The sequence below is a fragment of the Eretmochelys imbricata genome, chromosome 5 (assembly GCF_965152235.1).
Source record: "Eretmochelys imbricata isolate rEreImb1 chromosome 5, rEreImb1.hap1, whole genome shotgun sequence".
NCBI classification, from domain to species: domain Eukaryota; kingdom Metazoa; phylum Chordata; order Testudines; family Cheloniidae; genus Eretmochelys; species Eretmochelys imbricata.
Window position 1 is genome coordinate 83714425 of NC_135576.1, and position 27842 is coordinate 83742266.

Below are 27842 nucleotides of genomic sequence, written 5' to 3' on the forward strand. Positions count from 1 at the left end.
GTTGTCTGTGATACTGAAGGATGCTGAACAACTGCATTCCTGAAATGCTGAAAAGTATCAATACTGAGACATAGGACCCAACCACCTACCCCATGACGATGACGTAGCCACAGGACTCCTTGCACAACATCCTGGACTGGCACCCAAAATCCCTCCTGGGGAGCCTTGTGACTATGCAGGAGGGGAACAATGAGCCTGAGACTGTGCCTGAAGACCAGCATTTATCTGGCCCCCAAACCCTGCTCAGGAGATGACCCATTTGTCCCCCAGAACATTCTGCCACCATGTCCCTCACCCCTTGTTTGGGGGATGGGGAGGTCAAGGTCAAGGAGACAGGGTCATAGGCAGCAAAGTTTTTAGGTTCTTTGGGGTGTCTGTTCCTTTATGGTTTCATTCACGGTTCCTTTTAAAAAAGTGTTCAGAGTTAATGCTACATGTACTAGTTTCAATAAATGTTAGTTTCTACACATGCAATTTGATCATTTGAGTAGCATTGGTAGCAGGACTGTAACAGATTGGATTTTTCCCTTCCTATAAAAAATGGTCTTGGATTTCATAAAGAAAGGGTTGACTGAGAAAAGTTGAAAAATAGACTAATAGAGGTTGTTGCTATTAATACATGTGGTTTGGATTCTCAAAACAAATACTAACCCAAATATAAAAATGAAGTCATACAATGGAACTTTACCTTCTTCCATGCCATTGTCTAAACATGATATTTTTATTGCACCACTAGCAGATCCTGGCCCTCAAAACAGCTATAGGAGGGTCATTTATTGTGAGATCTTACAGTAACATTGGGGATCCTATGCTCCCGCACCCTGTTGTTGACACAGAAAGAAGGGGCTCTGGTCAGAGCTTCCTTATGCTCTGCAGAGCTCCAGCTGTCAGATTGGCCCCTACTGGACATGGGTAGCTGGCATAATTTAAAGCATACTTCAGGCTGCGCTAAATTAATGTTACGGTGGACATACCTGACACATAGCTAATACAGGGTTGGGGGAAATGCAAAGGGTGCCTCTCCTCCCCTTCCTTAATTGTGCTGTGTTCTCATTGGCCACAGTTGAAGATCTGGGCCATTGTTCTTCCCTGTAACATGACTCTTCTAAATCTGTTTGTTGACTTTGGTCAGAAGATAGAACATCTGTCTCTGGCTTATTTATCCTTAAAAGTTGAATCTCTTCTGTCACATCTTGTGAAGTATGTATCTGTTTTTATTGCTATAAGCATAGCTAAATGGGAAAACTGCCATCTGTTTATAATACTTCAGAATTTTTAAGATTGTCTGAAGGGTTTGGACATATTACTTGCAACCTTGCTTCACATAGGCTACAACATACAGTCCTGTAATGTATTCAATGAAAGATAAAAGTATAAAAATGTGGTAAATGTTTGTTTTCCTGTAAATCCCATACTTTGAGTTTAAAATGTAAACTTGCCGACAGATATAAATGCACTGTCTAATGTCACCATGTGGGAGGTTTGACACACAACTTGTATGAGTGTTCCCCAGGTGCCTCCTTCATATGCAGTAGAGGTCAAATGTATCTTTTTGGCTAGAGAGCTGCAGTTTGTTTTTAGTAGTCAGCATGCTATCACATTGGTCAAGTGGGAAGCAGTAACTCAGGTGCACAGCGTATAGCTAAAGGCCAAATGCATCTCTGACCTCATAAAATTTGACTCCCAGATGCCCTCTCCCAGTGAACACAAGGGAGAGATGCCCTCTCCCAGGGAAGGGAGCTGATCGGTAACAGGTACTTATTTTTGGTGAGATCAAAGAAACAATTTGAATTATTCTGTCAAAGAAGTTACAAGTAGGGCTTGTTTGTGCATTTGTTATTTTTAAACAATGTGTATATGTAAATCGATATGCGAATTAGCGATAGCCCTAAGGCTTATTCCGCTACTGCAGCTGTTGGACATCCCTGATGATCTTTAGTTTGTTTTGAATTTACTTTTAACCCCAACTGTTCAGTAACTTAAATGGCTTTCAAAGTATTTATTGTGTCCCTACAAAAGGGCAGTTGTTTGTTCCTGTGACTTCCTGTGCAGCATTTTATGCCACATTGAGTTTAATTAGAGTGCCTTAGGATGCATACTGGCCTTAAAGTGGGTGAAAGGTATGCATGGGTGAGGGGAGGCAAGAAGATAGAGGGAACACTATTATCATAAAATCTAGTCAATTTCAAAAAATGAGTTAAAAGTAATTTCAGGTATTACACCTGCCCATAAGGCATCCTGCCTATTTTTATGGTTTCATAATCACGCTTTCCTATTTTTAAATGCTTTATTTTCCCCTTTTGTTCTTTGATAGAACCACACAGACAATATGTGAAATTTACCTAATTGTTTGAGAAAAAGTGAAACAGACAGTACAAAATAAACAAACTGAAAAAAGACAGCTTTTTACTTTTTAATTAAACTAAAATTATCTGAGATGGTGTCTGTAATAAAAATAGGTTAAAAATTCCAATAGAAGTGACTTTTTTTTAAAAAAAAAAGCTTCTAATTCCCCATTAAGTCTAAAATATGAGGTGACATAGGAAATATTTCTCTAAAAATTAAGTAATGTAAAACATTTACACCCTCCCCCCCCAAAATTACTAACCACAATGTCTTTTTTGACATTTTATTAAGTCTGATAGTAATATGAAAAAAAGGGGTAGTTACTTCAGAGCCACATTTTTGTCAGTTTTGGTTTATATAGCTGCAAGCATGAAAGAAGTAGTTTCAAACTTAGTTTTGTTTGGTTTACAAGTGAAATTTTTTTTTTGGTTTACAAGTGAAATTCACAAGCCTAAGCTATATCTCCCCCGCTTTAGAGTTGGAAAATCAGTATTTTCCAAATTCAGAATGGGAGGTAAACTTTCTCTTGTTGCATTTACAGCCCTTCTGTGTATTTGTGAAACTGTTCTCTCGATATGTTGAACTACAGAAATTTTGACATTTTCATCTACTTTATTCTACAAAATCAGTTTTGAAAAGTACCTCTTTTGACACTCTAAGTGTCAATAGAATGGCTCATTGTTTTGCAATACTCAAAGGGCTAAAAGAAGTGCATGAAATGTGTGTAATGTTACTACAGCAGGTTTCCCAGAAAGTGGGGAAAAACCTGCCTGAGCTGTCAATGGTATTAGGAAATTGTTTAATATGAAGGTAACTCCCTCTTTCTTTCTTTCTTTCTTTCTTTCTTTCTTTTTAAGATCAGAGTCTATCTTTCCATTCTCTCCTCTGTTGCAATGGACTGCAGTTTATTAAATGTTACACTAAATCATAATTATAACTGCCAAATCTGTTAAACCGGAATCTGAAATTAGAGAAAACATTCTTTGGAGGTTGTATTCTGTGTTTGCAGGGTTGAAATACTGTAGCTGCTTCTTAAATTTGATCCGAGATGGTCTGAAGTGGTTGTGGTGTGCTTAGTCGACTGTTTACAGCCCAGTGCTCCAGTGGCTCTCATACTCTCTCACAGTCTCTCTGATTGCTGTCAGCAGCATGTTTGAGATTAGTGTGTAAAAGCTTTAGGAGGTTACCAGGTGCTGCTATTAAAATGTGTTTTTCTGCCATTATTAGTTGGGTTGGGGTTTTTTTGGCGGGGGCGGGGGGGGGGAGATGAAAACAATGGTCATCGTACATTCATATCTCCATTACCCAAGCTGACAGAAATCTCAATACATGCAGGACATTAGTGTGAGGCATGAAAAGCTAAGTGCTTCCGTACTAAGTTTAGGAACAATATTTGTTTTCTTAATTGAATTTCTAAGTATTTTTATTGATTATTAACTTTATATATGATTAGGTGAATTTATGCAGCTGCCATGTACCATTGCTTATAACCAATAAATTGGCATAACTTGACGTGCATGGAGTCCCAAAGTAAATGACAATTGTGACTTTTGAACATAGGCCAGTTTGCTTTACCAGAGCTTTGTACGATAGTGTTCACTAATTTTTATAATATAGTAGCAGAGTTCAGACGAATAGATGTTGCACTGAAGTATGAATTCGAAGGAGGATGGAGAAAAAAAGAGAATGCTTTAGAAATAAATGATGATTGACACCCAGTAATTGGTTTTGAATTGAAAGGAACAAAAACTAAAAGAAAATGATCATTTAGGATTATGCATATTGCACCCTTTCAGGAAATGTATAGTAGTTGGGAGCTGTTTGATGTAAACTTCCCTTGAATTCCAGAGGCATTGGTTGAGATCGGTGTGTCATTCCAAGCGCTTTAAAATAGCAAACTGAAAAAATATCAGTCATGTGGAATTATATTGACATCTGCATGGCTCATCAGGGTTGGAAACTTTAGCTCCGCTACACTGATCTCTGCCTCTTAAGTGAGTAACTGATAGCCATAGCAGGTTTTCATCCTCTGTGTGGGCCAGCACTAGAGGGGATGAGAGATACAATTGGCCAGTGGGTTTCACAGATATTTGCTGACAGCGGAGGAATGGTGAGATTTAGGAATTTTGGGTTCCATTCCAGGTTCTGGAGGGGTGTGTTCTCTAGTAATTAGACACTTCTAACTCTGTCCAAGTACCATCTCGCTTCCCCATCCCCCAGCTTCTTGTCCCAGTCTGCCCCTTTCCATTCCCACCAAACTCCTTGTTGCAGTCCCAGTCTTCCCCCTCACTCCCAGGCTCCCTGTCCGAGGTTCCGCATCTATTCTCAGTCCTAGTCTCTCCTACCCCTCCCGCAGCCAGGTTCCTTGTCTCAGTCTGCTCCTTCCACCACGAGCAAGTCTGGTTCTTGTCCCTTCTGAATTTCAGTCAAGTGGCTTTCTCCATACTGCCTGGGTGCCAACAGGGGCAGTCATTGAGAGCACAGGAGAGACAGTCTCCCTGCTCTGAGTTCTAGGTCCCAGCACCCCAGCAGCTTGCAGTAGCCAGAAGTAGTAGCTGCAGGAAGAATCTTTGGAGAACTGACTGGCAAATTCTGTCAAGTCTCTACTCTGTGTGTGTGAACTGAGATTTTAGAAAGGCTTATAATTTGGCCAAATTTGGGCAGTTTTTCATGGGAACTGCAAAAGGCACATTCCTTACACCAAGCTTGTTCCCCCACCTAATTTCATGAAGCATGAGGATGCCAAAGCTTCTCAATGAAATGGTTGTAATTTTTTTTATCATGAGCAAAACATGTATTTTTCCCTAACCTCATTCTTAGAAATGACTGAGCCACTGTTGCTGAAACTTTCAAAAAAACCCCATCATCTGAAGGCAGAGTTGTCATAGAAAATTTAAGGGAATTTAAGCACAGATGCATGCTAGCTCTCGTCAAGCTAGCACCTAAAGGTAGCAGCGTGGCTGCAACAGCAGAGGTGGTGGCTAGGACTGAGCGCCCAAGTATAATCCCCAGCTGTCCAAGCCACCACAGCCACACTGCTATTTTTAGGCACCAGGTCCAGCAGAGCTAGCCTGTAAATGTCTTCCCAAGGAGGGAATCACATCTCCCAGCTGTTGTGTACCTGAAGAGCTCTGGGTAAGCTTGAAAGCTTGTCTCTCTCACTAACCAAAGTTGGTCCAATAAAAGATATTACCTCACCCACCTTCCATAGAACATTCCCTGAAATTTCAGAATTGATTGGATGCCGCACATTATCACGTTACAGATGTACAAACAGAGAAATGCGGTCAAATTGAGCGTAAGGCCTTCGCGAGCTCAGCCAATAAAATTTCAGTATAACCATTTCAACAAATAGGAATGCCATGAGCATGTTTGGGTGCATACTGAATACTTGGTTTAATACATTACATCACATGATCTAATTAACAGTAACAAATTAAACATGCCTGATGCTGTTTTGGAGGACAGTCTTTATTTTTTAGATATTTTTAGATATTAATTTTGGAGCTTCGACTAATAAAATGCCCCTTGCTTGAAGTCCCATTTTTTTCAGGGAATTCTTTCTAGATAACTTTTTCTTAACAAAATTAAATAAATGTTAATCGCCAACCAATAAAATGCCAGTGAAAGTCTGATAACATCCCATTTCACTTTATTTAGATTAAATAAAAACATTAAATATTGTAACAACTATATTCTGGGGTGCTCCAAAACTGAATGAGTGTGTGGTGCCAACATTCATGGGCCATATCCTCAGCTTATATAAATTGTCAAAGCACCATGGACTTTGCTTGAGCTGTGACTGTTTATACAAGTTGAAGATCTGGTCCCGTCTGTTTAGGTTTAGGCACTCTACTGAGCCTGGTGCACTAGCCAACTCTAGTCTTCCCAATATCTTTGCAACTCCACTCCTACTTGTCGTTAGGGATGGCTTAAATCTCCTCTTCCCACATTAAATAATTTTTAATTAAATAATATTTCTTATCTTGGAGTAGGTGAGGTCAGTAACATAGGGAGAGAGTCAGAAGCTGAGGTTTACATGCTTATTGTGGACATATGGATGGAAATTTTTAAAGGCACTTACCAGTTCCTTTCATGATATCCTTTCTACAGAATTTTTAAACTAACTATAGATATCTATTATATTCTATAGGTTGCTTTAAATCAAAGGTGGGCAAACTATGGCCCACGGACCAGATCTGGTCCATCAGGGCTTTGGATCTGGCCTGCAGGATTGCCACCACCATGGCGCCGCAGGCCCTGCGCCGCTCTCCGAAGTGGCCAGCACCACATCCCTGGGAGAGTGGGGGGTAGAGGGCTTGGTGCGCTGCCCTCGCGTGCGGGCATCGCCCCTCGCTGCTCCATTGGTCAGGAATGGGAACCGCAGCCAATGGGAGCTTCGGAGGAGATACCCGCAGGCGAGGGCAGCTCATGGAGCCCTGCACATCACATCTCAGGGGCCGCAGGGACGTGGTGCCGGCCGCTTCCGGGAGCAGCGCAGGGCCAGGGCAGGCAGGGAGCCTGTCTTAGCCTCGCTGTGCACTGCTGCCACCTCAGAGCCACTCCAGGTAAGTGGTGCCAGGCCAGAGCCTGCACCCCTCCTGTTCCCCAACCCCCTGCCCTGAGCCTCCTGCCGGACCCCTCCTGCTCCCCAACCCCTGCCCTGAGCCCTCTCACACATTCCGCATCCCCTCCTGCACCCTGAGCCCCCTCATACACTCCACACCCCTCCTCTGCCCCAACCCCTTGCCCTGAGCCCCTTCCTGCACACCACACCCCCCCCACACCCCACACTCTCTCCCACACCCCAACCCCCTGCCCCAACCCTACATTCATGGTCCTGCATGCAATTTCCCCACCCAGATGTGGCCCTCGGGCCAAAAAGTTCACCCACCTCTGCTCTTACATGGTTGTTAGAATATAATATGAGGGTTCCTCCTACTAATTTGATAACAATCATATGGGGCCATGAATCTATTTATCCATTTATTACATTAAAAGAGAAATCCCCCTCAAATTATTTTAAGTAATCCTTTTGTGTTACTTGCATATGGTACAATAGATTAATGGGATAGTTATTTTTAAAACTTAATTTTCTGAAATATATCTGTCCAGATCATCTTGATGTTTGGGTGCACGTAGTGGACAGTGACAATAGTAGATATTGCACAATAACCAGCCCAGATCTAACAATCCTGTAGACCAAATATTTGTACAATTACATTTTTATTTTGTGTATCGATCAGGGGAAATGCAAACTCCATCGGGCTCTTTACTATTTAATCTTTTAGGCTCTGATTCAGGAAAACACATGCGCTTTTGCCTCTGTGTTTTCCTGAATCGGCACAGATTTAAGCACATTCTTAAATGCTTTTTTGCATTAAGGTTTAATATCCTTCAAGTTGCTGAGTTCCATCAACTCCAGTTCACTCATCTGGCAGGATTGGGCTCCTAGTTACTTAATGTTCAGTCTGTTAATTGTTATAGGAGCAGAGAAATGAATCAACATTATTACTAAGAACACTTAAGAATCTCTCTATCTCATATTGTCACAGACATCTTTGATTTAAAGTAAAACACTAAATTATTCATGAACAATGCATAAATGCCATGATTTACTGATAGCAGTTGAACAGGATATAAACGAGTTCTGGATACCTACTTAATGGATAACAATTCATATCCTTAGTTTGCCTTAGCTAACAATTTGTTAGTCAATAGTAAAATGTTCAAGGTAGGAGAATTCCTGTTTATTGTTGACACACAGCTTTGCAGGAAAGAGTATGGTATCTTTAACTTCTTAAACAAAGTAATTTTAATGTATAAGTTTTCCTTATGTTCTAGCTTGAGTTTATGGGACCAAGACAGAAAGAAGAAAAGCTCTCATTAGCAAATATTAGGTCCCTCTTAGCAGTACCTGCTTTCAAAATGCGTTCAATGAACCCTTCTGTTTGATAGTTAAAAATCTCTAAATCATCGTGTTTCTGTGCACCATCTATGTAAAACCTGTGTGCCATCATATGTGTTCCTGTTGCCTGAAGTTCTGTCTGGGATTTTGTAACATGTATTAACATATGAAATATCATCTTTAACATCCAAATTTAAACTAGGAATATTCTACATTTTTCAACATAAGCCACTGGGTCTGATCCTCTTTATTGTCAAGGACACCAAGTGCATGCCCACTTTAGGCTCTTATTGGTTTATCTATTCCTATTTACCTCCAGGAAAGGAATTTAATATAGAATGACGTTTCCATGAGTCACTCTTCAGTTGTTTGGACATTTTCCTCTAATATGCCCTCCAGCCTGTTCAGCTGTGACAGTTGTGTACAATAGATTGTGTTACAGTTATCATGTGTTGCATTCTGTTCATATTTATTCTTTTCACTATTTCAGCTTTTCCATTAAGAAAGGCCCCTTTGTTTTGTAGGTCTTTTCTTTGATGTCTTTGTCTAGGTGGTGGAGTATCATCTATAAAGTTAAAGTAATATTTAGAGACTCTAGACGGTAAGAAGAGTTAGATAAGCAGTCAAAGCAGGGACTGCTGCACTGGGGGAAAAGGGTAAAAAGGGGGCCAGGTGGAGCTACCCCACCCCTTAGCACCTCTGGCTCCAGAACAGTGCAACAGAGACTCTCTCTTACCCCCACTTTGGGGGTACTAGAACCCAGATGATGCCTCCCCTCTCCTAAAAAACTGAAGAGGAGCCAGCCAGACACGCCAGCCCAGAAGAGCAGCTGCAGCCAAAGCAGGGATCTTTGGACATTCGGAGAACTTGCTGCAGTTTTAACTGGATTGTCTCTGCTCTATGCTCAGTGGCAGCATTAGGCACCTGCAACCCATGCAATTGCAGGGGGGTCTGAAGCAGTGAGTTGGGCTTCCGATAGGGTGACTCAGTTACTTGTCCCTGGTGACAAAGTGAAAGCCAAAGTGAATCACAAACACTGCCCAGCATGATGATGCAGGGACACAGACCCCTACTAACATGACTGGCAGCAATGCCGGTAGGGGCCCCCGAATTGCGCTTTGCAGGGGGCCGTGATGAGGAAAATGACGCCACTGCACTGTGCTGATTGGCTGTTTGCTGCAACCTTCTCCTTCCCCCTTACGCAGTCTCTTCACTCCACACCTGTCGCTCAGGCTCCCCTCTCCCCTGCCCTGTTCCCTCACCCGCCTTCCCTTCAGTGTCACCTCTCCCTTCCCTTTTCTGCCCATGTAGCTGATCCCCTCCTTACTAAACCCCCTTCTCCCCCCAAAAAAAGAAATTGTGGCACTAACCTGCTGTTTGCTGACATCACAGTGCGGTGTTTCCCTTCCTCCACCCTGCCTGTCTTGCTTAGTTAGATTGTGAGCTCATCAGGGCTCTGCTGCTCTGTGTTTGTACTGTCCCTAGCGCAATGGGCCCTATTCTTGATTTGGTTCTTAGGCACTACATAATAAACATGATTAATAATAGTAGTGTAAATAGTATGTATTAGTGGGTTCAGTATATTTATGCAATGCCTGTCGTACACAGCATTTTATATATTGTAAATATTTCAAATGAGATGTATGTTTGCATGAAGCTATATTGTTCTATAACCTTTAAGTACAGTTGACGTTACATGATTGCAAAGTGATTATTTATATGGAAATAATAAATGTTTAACAAAACACCAGTAATTGAAGATATTTTCAGTTCTGCATAACAAATTATTTCGAAAGATCTCTTATAACATTCCTGTTTCCAAAGCACACAAAAGGTTTATGGGGGCCTGAAATGCCACCTGAATGGGAAGATGGCACTCTAGTGTGTTTTGCGTTACAGAGAAAAGGAATCTAGGGCTTTGTTTGTTGTTTTGCTTTCCCCATATTGCATATATATTTCCTTCCTTTCACAGATTCAAAGTTGTAGGATAGCAGTTGGAGAGACTGTGTTTAACTAGGTTGTAATGTATGTGTGATAAGGAGCTAACTCCACCCCCCACACACACTCCCTTATCAATGCTGAGCCCTCTTTACTCTCTGACATGGGTCCTGTGAGCCTGGCATGAGTTGAACATCAGCTGCAAAAGTTAAAAAGACCATTTTCTTTTCTTATGAAGCATAAAGACAAACCTCGGTGTTTCTTGGCTTTTATTTCCCCTCCTCCCCCATCTTTTCCCCACAAAAGGTTGTTCTCCCTCTTTGATTTTACATTAGAAATATCAGTTCTTGACTTCTCTCTTTTGCTGGGGTACTCCTTGCAGTGCAGGAAGACCAGTGGGATTATCATCACAAGAGACTGAAATTGGGTGTTAAGAGAAATGGGAATGTTCAGTCAGATTGTTTGTTTAAAACTACTGACAAACACTTGGGAGAATAATTCTTTTTGAAGAAAAATTGCATTGCATCTCCCCTTTAATGAAACACTAAGGCCAAGTCTACGCTACAAAAATGTGTTGACCAAACTTACGTTGGTATACAGCCACTGCAGTTATTACATTGCTTGTGTGTGTGCACACTTGGCTCCTTGTGTCGGCAGTGTGTGTCCTCACCAGGAGTGCTTATGTCAATTGTATTGTCAGTGTCAGGCATAATAGGATGACTGTTGCTGGCGTTCAGGAGTCAACATAAGCAACTCAGCATCAACACTGACAGTGCGTTGACCTAATTACGTTGACCATGAGTCTACGTACCTCATGGAGGTGGCATTACTAAATTGTTGTAGAGAGGCACTTAATGTCGATGGGAACCAAATACAAATGAAAACACTTACACGGCTTAGGTTGATGCAAGGTAGCTTATGTTAACCTAACAATGTAGTGTAGAACAGCCCTAAGAAATTGCTGCTCTAGGTCTCCAGACTTTGAGAGTGTTCTTTAGCAAAAAAGCAAACAAACAAAGCAGGAAGTAAAGACTTTTAGTCTTCTTGATACCTCTCTGTTAAAAACAAGTAGAAAGCAAAAAAACAGCAACAATGACAAAATCCCAACAATAACAACCTGGGAAAAGTGAGGTAATCTTTAAACATACATAAATAATTAGTAAAAGACAAAAGCAAAGAAGTTTTTTTCCTTTGCAGTTCATCTTTAGGATCTCAGTAGCCTGGGACAGACTGAGCTGTCATGAGCTGCTGAGTTAAGTTTAAGATTTGTTCTTGTACCGTTGATCAGAGCAACCTTTTCAGCTCAAGCAGCAGAAAATTGAAGAGGCTGTGTTTCTGCCTATTTTCAGCCACTCTAACTTCTGCTCCATCTAGAAATTGAGTTACTGGCATCTAGTTTGGGACAAATATCAAAAGCTTCATGTGACTCCAAAGAACTCTGCTTGAATGGAGAATGAAGCCCCTCTCGTTTTCTTTCAACAATTCCCCCTGTACTTTTGCTCCATGTGTTATGCCCCATGCTGACTATATGCGCAGCTGAGTGAAATTAATTGAACATTAGTCATGGAGTGGGCTATCTGTGCCACCATTTCTGTAGCTTTGTTGAACATGACTACCTTTGTCAAAAGGATTAAATGTAGCATAGTACTCAAAGTCACTACTACTCATAGAGTCCAAGGCCAGAAAGGCCCTTTGTGATCATCAACACTGACTTCCTGTATAACACAGGTCAGAGAACTTCCCCAAAATAATTCCTAGAGCAGATCTTTTAGAAAAACATCCAGTTTTGATTTAAAAATTGTCAGTGATGAAAAATCCCTTGATTTAACCCTTGATAAATTGTTCCAATGGTTAATTACTCTCACTATTAAAAATATATGTCTTCTATCCAGTCTGAATTTGTCTAGCTTCAACTTCCAGCCATTGGATCATGTTACAGCTTTCTCTGCTAGACTGAAAAGCTCATTATGAATGTAGATTTTCCCTGTGTAGGTACTTATAGACTGATCAAATCACCCTTAACCTTCTCTTTGTTAAGCTAAATAGATTTTTGCTTGAGTCTATAAGGCATGTTTTCTAATCCTTTAATCATTCTTGTGGCTCTTTTCTAAATTCTCTCCGATGTATCAACATCCTTCTTGAATTGTGGACACCTGAACTGACACAGTACTCCAGCAACAGTCAAACCAGTGTCAAAATCAGAGGTAAAATATCTTCTGTACTCCTGCTCAAGATTCCCCTGTTTATGCATCCCAGGATTGCATTAGCTCTCTTGGCTGCAGCATCACAGTGAAAGCTCATGTTCAGCTGATTATCCCGCATGCGCGCCAGATCTTTTTTTCAGAATCACTACTTCCCAGAATTCCCATCCTGTAAGTGTGGCATACATTCTTTGTTCCTAGATGTATACGTTTATGTTTAAATGTATTAAAACACGTATTATTTGCTTGTGCCCAGTTTACTAAGCAATCCAGATCACTCTGTCTTCATTATTTACCACTCCCCCAAATTTTTATGTCATCTGCAAACTTTATCAGTGAAGATTTTATATTTTCTTTCAAGCCATTGATAAAAATGTTAAATACCATAGTGCCAAGAACCAGTCCCTGTCAGAACTGCACTAGAAACACACCCACTCAATGTCAGCCAGCTTTTAGTCCATTTAATGTGCCATGTTAACTTCTATATCATTGTAGTTTTTTAGTCAAAAAGTTGTGCAGTATCAAGTCTTACAGAAATCTAAGTATATTATATTAACATTATTACCTTTTTGAGCTAAACTGGTAATCTCATCAACCAAAGATAAACTAGTTTAACAGGATCTATTTTCCATAAACCCACCTTGATTGGTATTAATTATATTACACCTCCTTTAATTCTTTATTAATCAAGCCCCATAGTCTTGCTCTGGATCAGTGCTAGACTGACAGGCCTATAATTAGCCAGGTCATCCTGTTTTTATTCTTTTTAAATATGGGCACATATTAGCTTGCTTCCAGTCTTCTGGAACTTCCCATTGTTCCAAGGCTTATTGAAAGTCAGTATTAGCAGTCAAGTAAGCGCCTCAGCCAGCAATTTTAAAACTGTTGGATGCAAGTTATCTGGACCTGATGATTTTAAAATGTCTAACTTTAGTAGCTGCTGTTTAACATCCTCCTGAGATACTAGTGAAATGCAAAGTGTTATCCTCATATGATAAGACTATATCATCTGTTTTCCCCAAGTATAGAACAGAAATATTTATTGAACAATTCTGCCTTTTCTGCATTATTATTGATAATTCTATCTTTTCCATCTAGCAATGGACCAATACCCTCATTAGGATTCTTTTTGTTCCCAACATACTTTAAAAAATCCTTTTTTATTGACCTTAACTCTGCTGGCCATAGAGTTCTTCTTGTGTTCCTTTGCTTCCCTTATCAATGTTCTATAATTCCTAGCTTCTGATTTATATTCATTACATTCAACTTCCCCATTCTTCTATTTATTTTATGTATACGTACGTGTGTGTGTGCGTGTGTGTGTGTGCCGAGGGCCACATCTGGGTGGGGAAATTGTATGCAGGGCTAGGGCAGGGGGTTGGAGTGCGGAAGGGAGTGCGGGGTATGGGAGGGGGTGCGGTGTGCAGGAATGGGCTCAGGGCAAGGGATTGGGGCAGAGGAGGGGTGTCGGGTGTGGGAGGGGGCTCAGGGAAGGAGGTTGGGTTCAGGAGGGGTGCAGAATGCAGGAGGGAGCTCAGGGGATTGGGGTGCAGGGTGCGACGGGGGTCTCAGGGTAGAGAGTTGGGGTACACACACACAGAGCTATTGATTGATTTTCACCAGTATGGCCTTCTTCCTCGATTATGGGATTGTGGCTTCTTGGGTAAGTAGTAAAACGTTCTTAAACTATTCCCAATTATCTTCCACATTTTTCTGATTAAATTGTTCCTTGCAGCTGATATGGCTCAGAATTGTTTTCAGCTTTGTGAAATTGGCCCCTCTAAAGCACCAAATATATATTACTGGTTTGGATTTTATTCTGTTTGCACATTATAAATGTCATCAAGTCATGATCACTTGTACCTAAGCTACCATTAATTTTTAGTTCTGTGATCAGTACCTCTTTATCTGTCAAGATTAGGTCTATTATAGAATTCCTCTGTGTTGATTGTAACATGTTTTGAATTAGGAAAATGTCATGTATAATATATAGAAATTCCAATAATATTTTAGCACTGGAAACATGAGACTTCCAACATGTGTCACTCAAACTGAAGTCCCCTGTGATCATGCAGCTTTTTTTCCTTATACATTATAGGTAGGTGCATAAGGAGCCAATCATCCTGTTTCCCTAGTGTGATTTGGTGGTCTGTAGCAGACACCAGCTAATACTACACCTTACACTTTATCTCTTAGTATATTGACCCATAAGCATTTGAGACCGTTTTCTTTGAAGTTGTCAGCCAGACTTGCCAGACTCATTTTAGTGCTTTGCCTGGGCTATATTAGAGAGATATAAAGGATTCATTTGGAACATGGCATTTTAATAACAAGAGTCTTGCTTCTGTCAGAACCTCTGACATCTGATTGCTGTTAATTTTTGTGCCCATCCAAGATAATGGCCTTATTTCAGTTTAATCAGTAGTTGACTATAACATTCCACAGAGAAACTCTGTATTAACATGTGTATATACAACATATCTGAACGATATTTGCAAGTTCTGACAGAAATAAACAAACTGAACCTGAGTGATCATACTGCTCTTGTCACCAAAACCTTGTTAATTAGATTACTTATTCCTTCAAATTCTTTATGCTGGCAGAGAGGTGGAGCAGGAGGGTGAGATATGGTTACACATAGTTCTCTTAACTGACTTTGTTCCTCATGATCAGTGTTTGAACTTTGCCTTCATGAAAGAGGTCAAATGGGTTTCATATTCATGCGGTTCATTATGGAGATCGTTGACTTTCCTATTGGTGTGGTCTGGGCTGACTAAACTGTGCAGCTTGTGCAACACTTCAATTTTTTTGGACTCTGAGTATTTAGGAATTGTTAGAAAATGAGGTTTTAATACGATAATGAGTGTGCAGCTGAAAACTGTTCACTGTGGCAATTAACTTGTCCTGAAAGCTTCTGATTCCACCTGTCCTTTGTTCCCATTGGAGAAAAGTGAAATGTCTCTGTGGTGGTTAATCTTCATTCAGCATTTGTGGATGAATTCTTATTTTATTAATGTTTAATATGTATATTGTGGTAGAGTTTAGCACAGGGGTGGGCAAACTTTCTGGGCCGAGGGCCACATCTGGGTGGAGAAATTGTATGCAGGGCCAGAGGAGGGGGTTGGGGTGTGGGAGGGAGTGCGGGGGAAGGGGGTGCGGTGTGCAGGAACGGGCTCAGCGCAAGGGATTGGGGAAGAGGAGGGGTGTGAGGTGTATGAAGGGGCTCAGGGAAGGGGGTTGGGATTCAGGAGGGGTGCAGAGTGCAGGAGGGAACTCAGGGCAGGGGATTGGGGTGCGACAGGGGCTCAGGACAGAGAGTTGGGGTGCAGGAGGGGTGTGGAAGTGGCAGGGGGCTCAGGGCCGGGGGTTGGGGGCAGGGGGCAGGAGGGGTGCGAGCTCCGGCCTGGCACTGCTTACCTAAAGCAGCTCTCAGGTGGCAGCAGTGCGCACCGGGGCCAGGGCAGGCTCCGCTGCTCTGGGAAGCGGCCAGCACCACGTCCCTGCGCAGCTCTGGGGGAGGGGGAGGCACAGGGCTCCGCGGGCTGCCCTTGCCACCCCTCCAGGTACCTCCCCCAAAGCTCCCATTGGCTGTAGTTCCCGGTTCCTGGCCAATGGGAGCTGTGGCAGGTGGTGCCTGGAGGCAAGGGCAACGCACGGAGCCCTCTGCCTTCCCCTCCAGGGCCACACAGACATGGTGCCAGCCGCTTCTGAGAGTGGCGCAGGGCCTGCGGCACCACGGGGGGGGAAATCTCGCAGGCCGGATCCAAGGCCCTGAGGTGCCGGGGCTAGATCCGGCCCGTGGGCCATAGTTTGCCCACCCCTGGCTTAGCGGCTTCAACCAGGTCAGAGCTCCATTATGTTAGGCACTTGGCAAATATGTAATAAATGGCAGTCTATAATAAGGTGGCCCCTCCTATGGGAGACCACAGCGTGACAGGTTTGCTTCCCTCCGTTTCCCCTTTATTCACCCATGCAAAGGAGTGTCTGTCTCAAGAATCTAAACAAAGGGAGTAGAAAAGAAATTAATACCTAATTACTTTTCATTCTGTTTATCCAACTCTTGGTTCAGAATTATGCCGTATTTTAAATGAATCTTGGGCAAGTTCTATTTTGCTATTTGCTTAAGGAAATAAAGAATTGTAGGAGGTGGGAAACGAGAGCCAACTGCTTGCCTAATTGTATTCAATGCAGTCAGATGCCAGAAATACATGAGGATGTGTAACATGATCTATATTACTGTTTCAGTTTAACAGCTTTTTAATAGGTTCATATGTCAAATCCCATTACCATTAGCCTATGATTTAGAGATTATTCTTGGTTTTACCTTCTTTCTTGAATTAGATGTTTGCAGTGGTGCCCCCATAAATACTTCCAAAGTGGTGTGAAGGTAGGCATAGGGGAGGCAGTAGCACCTGGAGTATTGAGGAGTTTCAGATTTAAGTCATTTTAAGAATATATTTCTTAAAAATTCATTGGGGACAGCTGGACATCTGCAGATGCACTTATAGAATCCCCTTGTCTTTTGCAGAGAAGATTACCATGAAGACGGGTTCTGTCAGCCTTACAGGGGAATTGCATGTGCACGAATCATTGGAAACAGGACCATTTACGTGGACTCCCTCCAGATGCAAGGAGAAATTGAAAACCGAATTACTGGTAGGATTATATGCCTCTAGTGGGACAATAATCATTTATTCCAGTATTCAGTTCAAGCGCCAACATTACTAGTTTTATTACCACATAGACTTATCAATAAGTTACCCTTATAGTTAGGTTTGAACGAGCAATCCCCTTTCTCTCTCTTATATTTGAAAAACATTGTTTTACAGGCCAAAAATCTGCTATCATGTTAAAAACATTTTTCATCTTAAGTGAAGTGTCAAAGGCTTGACTCTTTAACAGCTTGTAATTTATATTGGTGTGTTTTACATGATAGATTCAAATGGAAGTACATTTTTAAAAGTCCAAGTGCATTGTAGAGTAATGAAAAACTGTTGTGGTGACTTTGTCCTTAGGCTTCCTCCCTTTTTCTGCAAAATCCCAGGAGAGTTCTGATTTAACACTGATCTATATAAACGAAGTAATGACCTTTCCATGCTCTACTCCTGATAATTCTTTCTGTGAACACCGTTTTGATACATGCTCAGAAACATTTGGTGTTCAAAAGTTTAATTATTTTTCCGGCACAGTAGATGAACATTCAGTTTCTTCACAGAACCACGCCAGAGTGATCAGTGATATTAGCAGCAGTTGATTGTAATGCCCCTCTGCTAGAGCAGTCAGATAAATCCATACACCTCTAAGGAGCAAAGCAAACCAAACATGATCCTATTTATTACCATTTAGCTCACCATCATCACTGTATATTTAAACTCTTAAGAAAAGGATTAACATGTTTGCTGCAGTGAGGTTTTCCAGAAAATGTAGCTACTTTTTGATCAAGTTAAATTTGTTCCCATATACATGTGGCCTTCTGCATGCTGATTGAGTAATATTGGTGTTTGTGGGGGTTGTGTGTTTGGTATGCAGGCCTGGGGTTCGAATTATGTTTTTTGTGGAGTTGATGTCAGTTTTCTTTATTAATAAAGTTTGATACAGCACTTACACCCAGATCCTGCAAATAGATCTGTGCAGGCATTAGCCCTGTGCCTGCCCAGAGTGCCACTGATTTCCATGTGGCCATGTGCAGGAACAGGGATCCACCATGCAGAGGCAACTGCAGGATTGGGGCCTTAGTGCATATATAGGTGGTAATGAGAAGGCATGACCAAATAGTATTTTAAAAGTATCTGAATTTTGAGAGATGTTTACCAAATGCCTTGTGGACTAATTGCTATAGATTTTGCAATATGCTCAGTTGTTGTGGAGATTCTTAAATGTAACCCTTCCGTGTATATTGAAAGCCTTTAAGCAAATATCTTCGTATTTGGGGGATTGAGCTTGTTAGCTGTTTCTCAACTAATAAGCAATCTCTTTTTTTAAAAAAAATCAAACCCAAACCTCTCCATTTGTACTTGCATAGAGGTATATACTGTATAGTGAAGACTGTGGCTCTTTGTGAATGGGTAGTAGGGACACCTACTGTCCAAAGCTAAAACTGACAGTTAAAATGTCATGTAGGTATGGGTTTTGTTCTGGGCCTGAAGAGTAAAATTTACCTATGGTGGTCTGACATTTTGTGGTGGTGTGAAGTATTCATTTCAGTGTTGCCAACTCTTGTAATTTAAACAAAAGCCAGCTGATATTTGGTATTTTTAATTAAAATCTTATCTCCTAAAGTCATGTGATATCTGAGAATCTCAGCTTTCATTTAAAAAAAACTTTCCAGCCTTTATGGCTCTGGAGAAAAGCTTGTAAACACGACCTCTAGAGACTCAAAAAGTCAGAAGGCAAATAAACAGAGACCCAAATTTATTATTTTTATGATTTTAAGCCAATCTCATGATTATTGGAGATCTGACTCATGATTTTTGGATGCTCAGGATTAGCAATATTGTTGTATCATTTAACACTGAAAAATCAGTTTTGTTTTTTCAGTGAAGTAAGCAATATGGTCTTTGCAGTCATTTTTACTTCACTGAAGAATAAAATACTCTTGTTCAGGAACTGAAGAGCAAATTTTACCTGTGGTAGCCTGACATTTTGTGGTGGTGTGAAGTATTCAGTTATTCACAGTGTTGCCAACTCTTGGAATTTAAAGAAAAGCCAGCTGACGTCTTGTGGTTTTTGTTTGTTTGTTTAATTTACCCTTCTTGACAGTTGCCATTTTCTTCACCTTTCTTTGGGTTTCTCTAGCTAAACAACCTCAGCCCTCAAGAACTCCAAACTTCCTTTGTGCATGTTGATTCACACGCATTCTGGCTCATTCTTTTTAGGTGACAAATCTGAGGAACTGTCCCAGATTGAGGTGTCAACAGGGGATCTTTGGGAACAAATTAATACATTAAACAGTAATAAGTCCTCAGGACCAGATGATATTTGCCCAAGAGTTCTGAAGGAACTCAAATACCAAACTGCAGAACTACTAACTATGGTATGTAAGTGTGATGATGGAATGGTGTGCTGTACCCACGTCCCTTCCATGAACACAGTGTTCTGAGACGTTCTTGCTTGTAAACTCCATCATGTATTTTATTTACAGTGTTTTAATCCTTCCACCAAAACACATCAGTGTTTCCACACTTTTACACTGTAGCTCAACTTTCTAACCCCTTCTCCAAAAGGAGGGGGTGGAGCATAAGGCGTCTCTACTCAGAGGATTCCATTTGTCAGGTTATCCTAGCTTTCTGTTTCTCTCCTTCTCTTCCCCTTGAGCCTTTGAGCCTTCTTCCTGTGCCCTTTTATACAGCTTCCCTGTTAATCAGCTCACTAGTGCCAATCTAGCCTGGTAACCAGGTACACACCACGGTCCAATTAAGTCTTCCCCAGGGAAACCTAATTAGTCCTAATAGTGACTAGAGTGATTGCTCAAGTGCTAGCCCTCAGTACTCTGTCACATACCTCCTCCCCTTTCCCAACAGAAGGGAGTTTACCTAATCTATTCATTCCCTGTGAAGCAGCTCACACTGGCCACTATCAGAAGACAGGATACTGGACTAGATGGACCTTTGGTCTGACCCAGTATGGCTGTTCTTATGTTCTTAGGAGTTTCTTCCCTCATACTCTTCCTCCTTTACAGGAGGATCTATCAGGCTTCTGCCCCTTCTAGTCCTCATGTTGTTCATTTTGGGTCCTATTATAGGGTCCATCCATTCTCCACCCACAAAAATTGCATTGGGTGGATGAGGGTTATCCTCATAATTATGTCTCTGCCCACATGTCATCATACCGAGGGCAGCCTGTTGAGCTGTTCTCCCTGCCTGTGTCCTCTTTGTTGTTGATGGGGTCCTAAGTTCCATGTAAACTGCGCGGCCATGTAGCAGCCTATTAAGCAACGCACAGGTGCTCAGGGAACCTCCCCAGGCCCCAGCCCAGCCCCTAACCTGCCATGGCTGGGGGAGGAGCAGCCCAGCTCCGGCAGCACCCTTCTCCCGGCCTCAACTCAGCCCCCAGACCTGCCGCAGCCAGGAGATGGGCAGCCCAAACCCAGGCCCGGCCCTGCCAGGGGAGGGGCGCCTATTCCGCAGCCCCAGCCCCGGAGCTATCGTGGCAAGGAGAGGCGCCTCTCCCTCCAAGCCCAGGTGCTGCTGCGGGGAGTCCTCTCTCCCCACTGTAGTCCTGAAGCAGCCTGCACCCCCAGCCACAGCCCTCTCACCTTGCACCCCAACCCTCTACCCCAGCCCAGAGCCCCTCATCCCCACCCCAGATCCACACCCCAACCCTCTGCCCCAACCCTGAGCTCCCTCCCACACTCCGAACCCTTTGGCCCCACCCCCACATCAGTGGGGGGACTTCTCTGTCCGTGGCTTATAATTTCATTTATTTCCTCTACGTTTTTTTTCCTTGCTCTGCAGGTTGTATTTCCTCCCTCCTGGGCCTCTGTGCCCACTACAAGGGAGTGGGGCAATCCATCCACTACCTCTATATGTTTCCACCTTCATGTCCCCTTGACTTCCAGGGACACCTGTGCCATGGGGCAGAATTTCATGTCCCCATGTACACATTCAGTTTTGACCCTACCTCCAGTATCCTCTGTGGTTTCATTAACTCCCACCTTATTAGCGAAAGGAATGAAGCCATGTCCACTGGATCCATTTGGCGCCTCCTCCGTATCTCGGTACCTCCTTCTTACCATTACTAAGATGGTAGGTACTGTACTTTCTTTTTTCTTCCCTGCCTGGGGGTCTCGGCCTACCCACAAAACAATGAAAGCCCACAGTCCATGTATATGTCTGTCACGTCCACATTGGAAATACACTGTGGCCCAAGCCCCTGCCAGAGCTTCATCGGGCTCCTCCTTCATCTTCTTGGTGTCCCAGTCCTCCTCCTCCTTCCCAGATCTAGTTCCATAACCCACCGACTTACTCTAGGAATGTCCACCTCTGCAAACTCCTCTGTAAAATTAACTGGTTGATGCACCTAACCCATACTCTGGTATTGTCAGGGCGACTCTGAAGAAACTGTTCCAGAATCAGAGCCCATAATCTCTCCTGCCTCCCGCTCCAGTTTGGGTATCAGGCCTTAACCAATGAGTGGCCCAGTCTGTTAATTTCTGTGCAAATGCACAGGGCTGTAACCCCCTAATCCATCTTGTGCGTCTCAATTTCTGGCAGTATTTTTCTGTGGACACACCCACCTGGTTCAGGGTGGCTCCCTTAACCACAGCAAAGACTCTACTGAGAGCCATATACGCAAACTGTGCTTCCCTGGTTAAACAGGGTGGCTGCTGAAGGGCCCACATTGTTCTGTCCCAACTGGCTCCTATGTCCACTTTTTCTAAAGTAAGCAAAACCACATCAGGGTCACCTGCAGGTCCCATCTTCCAGAGTCCTGTGCTCGGTTTCCCATCGCAGGACTCACCAAACTTTACAAGAGTTGCTGCTGAACCTGAGCTTGCTCCCTTATAAATTCCTGAAGGCTCTTTCACTGCTCAGCCTACCAGGCAAGCCAGGACAGTTTCCTTTCTTGTGGGATTGGAAAGTCAGGACAGTCTTCTGCATATCTCTTTGTGGCTCCACCACCATTGCAGTGTTCCCTCCGTCACCCAGACTGCCAGATCTCTACACCAGCTTCTCTGTTAAGTTCCCCATTCTCATGGATACAATCCTGGACAAGCCCTGAGTTGTGACAGGGCAGCGTGCAATACCTTTTGCCTCTTTTGCAAACTCAGACTGCCCTGAGACCTTAGTGCTTGTAAGCACCAACTTGTAGTTTATTTATGGTGCTTTAATCCCTCCACCAATACATGTCAGTTTGTCCACACTTTTACACTGTATCTCAGCTTCAACCTCTTCTCCAAAAGGGGTAGGTGGTGAGGGGCAAGGTGTCTCTAATCAGAGGACTCCATTTGTCAGGCTCTCCTAGCTTTCAGTTTGTCTCCTTCTCTTCCCCCTGAGTACTTTCTCTAGGGGAATCTTGTTAGGAGGCTTATTCCTTCACCCGCTCACTTCCCTGGTCCTTCTCGCATGAACAGAGAGCAACAATACCCGAAGTCTGTAATTAGTAGGGCTATCAAGCGATTAAAATTAATCTTGATTAATCGCACTATTAAACAATAATAGAGTACCATTTATTTAAATATTTTTGGATGTTTTCTACATTTTTAAATATATGGCTTTCAATTACAACACAGAATACAAAGTGTACAGTGCTCACTTTATATTTATATATGTGCATTGTAAAAAACAAAATAGTATTATTCAATTCACCAATTCAAGTACTTAGTGCAATCTCTTTATCATGAAAGTTGAACTTACAAATGTAGAATTATGTATAAAAAAACCTGCATTCAAAAATAAAATGTAGTATTTTAGGGCCTACTAGTCCACTCAGTCCTACTTCTTGTTCAGCCAATCGCTCAGACAAACAAGTTTGTATACATTTACAAGAGATAATTCTGCCCACTTCTTGTTAACAATGTCCCTGAAAGTGAGAACAGGCGTTCTCATAGTACTGTCATTGCCTGCATCACAAGATATTTGTGTCAGATGTGCTAAAGACTCATATGTCCCTTCATGCTTCAGCCACCATTCCATAGGACATGCATCCATGCTAATGATGGGTTCTGCTCGATAACAATCCAAAGCAGTGCAGACCGATGCATGTTCATTTTCATTATGTAGTCAGATGCCACCAGTAGAAGGTTGGGTTTTTTTTTTTGGTGGTTCGGATTCTGTAGTTTCCGCATTGGAGCACTGCTCTTTTCAGACATCTGAAAGCATGCTCCACACCTTGTCGCTCTTAGATTTTGGAAAGCACTTCAGATTCTTAAACCTTGGGTCGAGTGCTGTAGCTCTCTTCAGAAATCTCACATTGGTACCTTCTTCGCATTTTCTCAAATCTACAGTGAAAGTGTTCTTAAAATGAACAAGATGTGCTGGGTCATCATCCAAGACTGTTGTAACATGTAACATGCTGTAATATGGCAGAATGCAGGTAAAACAGAGCAGGGGGCATACAACTCTCCCACAAGGAGTTCAGTCACAAATTTAATTAAGACATTATTTTTTTTAACAAATGTCATCAGCATGGAAGCACGTCCTCTGGAATGGTGGCCGAAGCATGTAGGGGCATACAAATGTCTGGCATATCTCGCATGTACATATATTGCAATACTGGCTACAAAGGTGCCATGCGAATGCCTGTTCTCACTTACGGGTGACACTGTAAATAAGAAGAGGGCAGCATTATCTCCTGTAAATGTAAACAAACTTGTTTGTCTCAGCGATTGGCTGAACTAGAAGTAGGACTGTAGACTCTGAAGTGGACTTGTAGGCTCTGAAGTTTTACACTGTTTGAGTGCAGTTATATAACAAAAAGAAATCTACATTTGTAAGTTGCACTTTCATGACAAAGACATTGTACTACAGTACTTGTATGAAGTGAATTGAAAAATACTATTTCTTTTGTATATCATTTTTACAGTGCAAATATTTATAATAAAAAAAATACACTTTGATTTCAATTGCAGTACAGAATACAAAATACATGAAAATTCAGAAAAACATACCAATTGAAATTTATTAACTATTTTGGATTCTATTGTTTAACAGCACAATTAAAACTGCGATTAATCATGATCAATTTTTGAGTTAATTGCGTGAGTTAACTACGATTAATCGACAGCCCTAGTAATTAGTACTAACACTGACCAGAGTGCTGTCTCAAGGGCTAGCCCTCAGCTCTCTGCCACAGTAAATCACCCTCTGTACCAGATGACTGGAGGGTAGCTAAGGTAACACCTAGTTTTTAAAAAGCCCACAGAGGCAATCCTGGCAGTTACAGGCTGGTAAGCCTAACTTCAGTACCAGGCAAATTGGGTGCAACTATAGTAAAGAACAGAATTATCAGACATATATAGAAACACGATATGTTGGAGAAGAGCGTTTGTAAAGGAAAATTATGCCTCACCAATCTATTCGAATTCTTTGGCGTGGCAGTCTGCAAGTATGTGGACAAGGGTGTTCCAGTCGATACCGTGCACTTGAACTTTCAGAAAGCCTTTGACAAGATCCCTAATCAAAGTCTCTTAAGCAAAGTAGGCAGTCATGGGATAAGAGGGAAAGACCTCTCCTGGATCACTAAATAGTTAAAAGATAGGTAACAAAGAGTAGGAATAAACGGTCAGTTTCACAATGGAGAGGGGTGGCCCACCAGGGATCTGTACTGGGACCAGTGCTGTTCAACATATTTTCATAAATTATCTGGAAAAGAGTGTAAACAGTGAGGTGGCAAAATTTGCTGATCATACAAAATTACTCCAAATAGTTAAGTCCGAAGCTGACTGTGATGAGTCACAATGCGGTCTCACTAAACTGGGTGACTGGGCAAAAAAATGGCTGATGAAAATTCAGTGTTGATAATTGCAAAGTAATGCACATTGGAAAACATAATGCCAATTATACATACAAAATTATGGGGGTCTAAATTAGCTGTTACCACTCAAGAAAGAGGTCTTGGAGTCGTCTTAGATAATTTTCTGCAAACAGCCGCTCAATATGCAGCAACAGCCAAAAAAGTTAACAATGTTAGGAACCATTAGGAAAAGGATAGATAATCAGATAGAAAATATCATAACGTCACAATGGTATGCCCGCACCTTGAATACTGCATGCAGTTCTGGTTGCCCATCATTTCAAAAAGATATATTAGAATTGGAGAAAGTACGGAGAAGGGCAACAGAAATGTTTTGGGGTTTGGGCCAGCTTCTTTTTGAGGTGAGATTGAAAAGACTGGGGCTGCTCATCGTAGAAAAGAGAGACGACTAACGGGGGGATATACCGTATATCCTCATTCATAAGCAGAATTTTTTTAGTAAAAAAGGGAAGCACCAGAGAAGGGAGTTGGCTTATGAATGGGTATAAAGAGGAAGAGATGGGACACAGCCCCTCCCCACAACAGAGGGTGCAAGGAGAGCCAGCAGAGCCAGAAGGGAAGAGGCGGGGCCTGAGTCTCTCCGCTTCTGGCCATGCTGCTCTCCCCCCCAGCCTCTGAAGCAGCTGCAGCTCTGGGGCTGGTGGGCTGCAGCCAGGCCGCTCGGCCCCTCCCACCAGAGCAGGCTGTGGCCGCGCCGCCCGGCCCAGCCCGCTGGAACGCGCTGCGGCCACGCCGCCCGGTCTGGCCCGCTGGAGCAGCTCCGGTCAGGCCAGAGACATCCTCCCCAGATAAGGTGGGAAGGGATGAGATGGGGAGAGTGTGGGGGTCCCAGGCTAGGGGTGGGGTCATGTGGGGGCCACGTGGCCACAGGGATTACTCCCCCCGCAAAAAATTTCCCCACCAGTCTCTGTCCTGGCTCGTCAGGGTAAGCAGCTGGCGCGCTGGGACACTTTGTTTAATTAAGCTTACCTCCGTGCCTGCGGATGCTTGAGGTAAACAAACTATCTCGACCCACCAGCAGCTTATCCTGATGGCCCAGGAGCCAAAGTTTGCTGACCACTGAATTATAGGGTCATTTTATGAATGGGTCATAAAAATTTTCCATTTTTACTTATCCATCTTGGGGGGGGAGTCGGCTTATGATCGAGTATGTATGGTAATAGTCTATAAAGTTATGAATGGTGTGCAGAAAGTGAATAGGGAAGTGTTATTTACCTCTTCACATAACACAAGAACTGGGGATGGCCCGATGACATTAATAGGCAGCTGGTTGAAAATAAACGTAAGGAAGTACTTCACACAATGCATAAGTCAAGCTGTGGAACTCGTTTCCAGCGGATGTTGTGAAGGCCAAAAGTATAACTGAGTTCAAAGAAGAATTAGATAAGTATACCTGGTGAATAAGGGAAGCAAGCTAGAGGCTAGGGGATATGAGGATGGCTTCTAGGGAGACTTTGGGGGAGTAGGCAGATTGAGAAACATGAAGGGTTGAGTGGGTCTTTGGGGAGGTGAGGGATTATCAGGGATGTGCAGGGAGGGGATAGATCAGTGGTTTTCAAACTTTTTTTTTCTGGCGACCCAGTTGAAGAAAGTTGTTGATGCCCGTGACCCAATGGAGCTGGGGATGAGGGGTTTGGGGTGTGGGAGGGGGCTCCGGCAGGGGGATGGAATGCGGGAGGGGGCCAGGGCTCTGGAGTGGGGCCAGGAATGAGGGGTTTGGGGTACAGGAGGGGGCTCTGGGTTTGGGGGGGCCTCAGGGCTGGGGCAGGGGACTGCGGTGTGAGCTTACCTTAGGTGGCTCCCGGTTAGCGGCACAGCAGGAATGCTAAGGGAGGCTTCCTGGCACTGCGGGCCCTGCTGCGCCCCGGAAGCGGCCAGCAGCAGGTTCAGCTCCTAGGCGGAGGCATGCGGCTCTCGCCCACAGGCACTGTTCCCTCCTCCCCCCAGCTCCCATTGGCTGGTTCCTGGCCAATGGGAGTGCGGAGCCAGTGCTCGGGGAGGGGACAGCACTTGGAGCCCTGAGGCCCCCAACCTAGGAACTGTACCTGCTGCTGGCCGCTTCCAGGGCACAGCACGGAGCCAGGACAGGTAGGGACTAGCCTGCCTTAGCCGGGCAGCACCACTGATGGGACTTTTAACGGCCCAGTCAGCAGTGCTGACCAGAGCTGCCGTGACCCACTGCCTTACATTCTGCGACCCACAGTTTGCAAACCACTAAGATAGAGGGAAGAGCCTTTTTGTGCAGTAGTCCAGGAGTGGAGGGGCACCAGTGTCTCTGTGCCAAGGCATTAGGCCTTGAAGGTTGCCCCAGTGCACCAAGGCAGCAGTGCTGATAAGAAAGCCCTTCAAGAGCCAAGGCCCCTGTGCAGATACTCTGCTCCACAGCACTGCTGCCTTGGCTCTCTGGTGCACCAGTAAGAACATGCCTCCCTCACGTTTCTGATGTTCCTGCACATCTGTGAGGCATACTTCAGCCCCTGCTGTCTCCACCCTCGACCCTGTTCTCTTCAAGCACCCAACAATACCAAGTCCTCATCAGAATACACCTATCACTCATGTATGCAGATCTGAAGTCTGTAATACCTACATAAAAATTACTACCAAATGTAGTTGTTTGCAGTATTTTAGCTGTGTTCATCCCAGGATATTAAAGAGACAAGGTGACTGAGGTAATACCTGTTGTTGAAGTTGGTGCAGTAAAAGATATTACTTCTCCCACCTTGTCTGTACCAAATTTCGAACAGTCACTAACAATTAGATCACCCGTTCACATCGACATTTTCTCCTAAACTTTACAGAGAAGCATATCTTACAGCTGTTTTGCCGTTTGAAAACAATACCTCACTTACTTGCACTTACTCCAGTACAAAGACGCTTACAGAACTACTTACAATAGAACTGATGAAAGCCTATGTTAATAATCAAAGCACCTGAATTTATAACCAGTAAACAGGGCTCAAGTTGGAGCAGCACGT

General features: G+C 43.1%; 1 protein-coding gene across 1 annotated transcript in view; it reads left to right on the forward strand.

Moving 5' to 3' along the window:
- ROR2 (receptor tyrosine kinase like orphan receptor 2) overlaps nucleotides 1-27842 on the forward strand; it is a 61371-nt gene that overhangs the window by 26074 nt on the left and 7455 nt on the right. The window contains exon 4 of the mRNA XM_077816368.1: nucleotides 16922-17049. Within this exon, the coding sequence (XP_077672494.1) occupies nucleotides 16922-17049 (128 nt within the window). The remainder of the gene's footprint in view (nucleotides 1-16921; nucleotides 17050-27842) is intronic.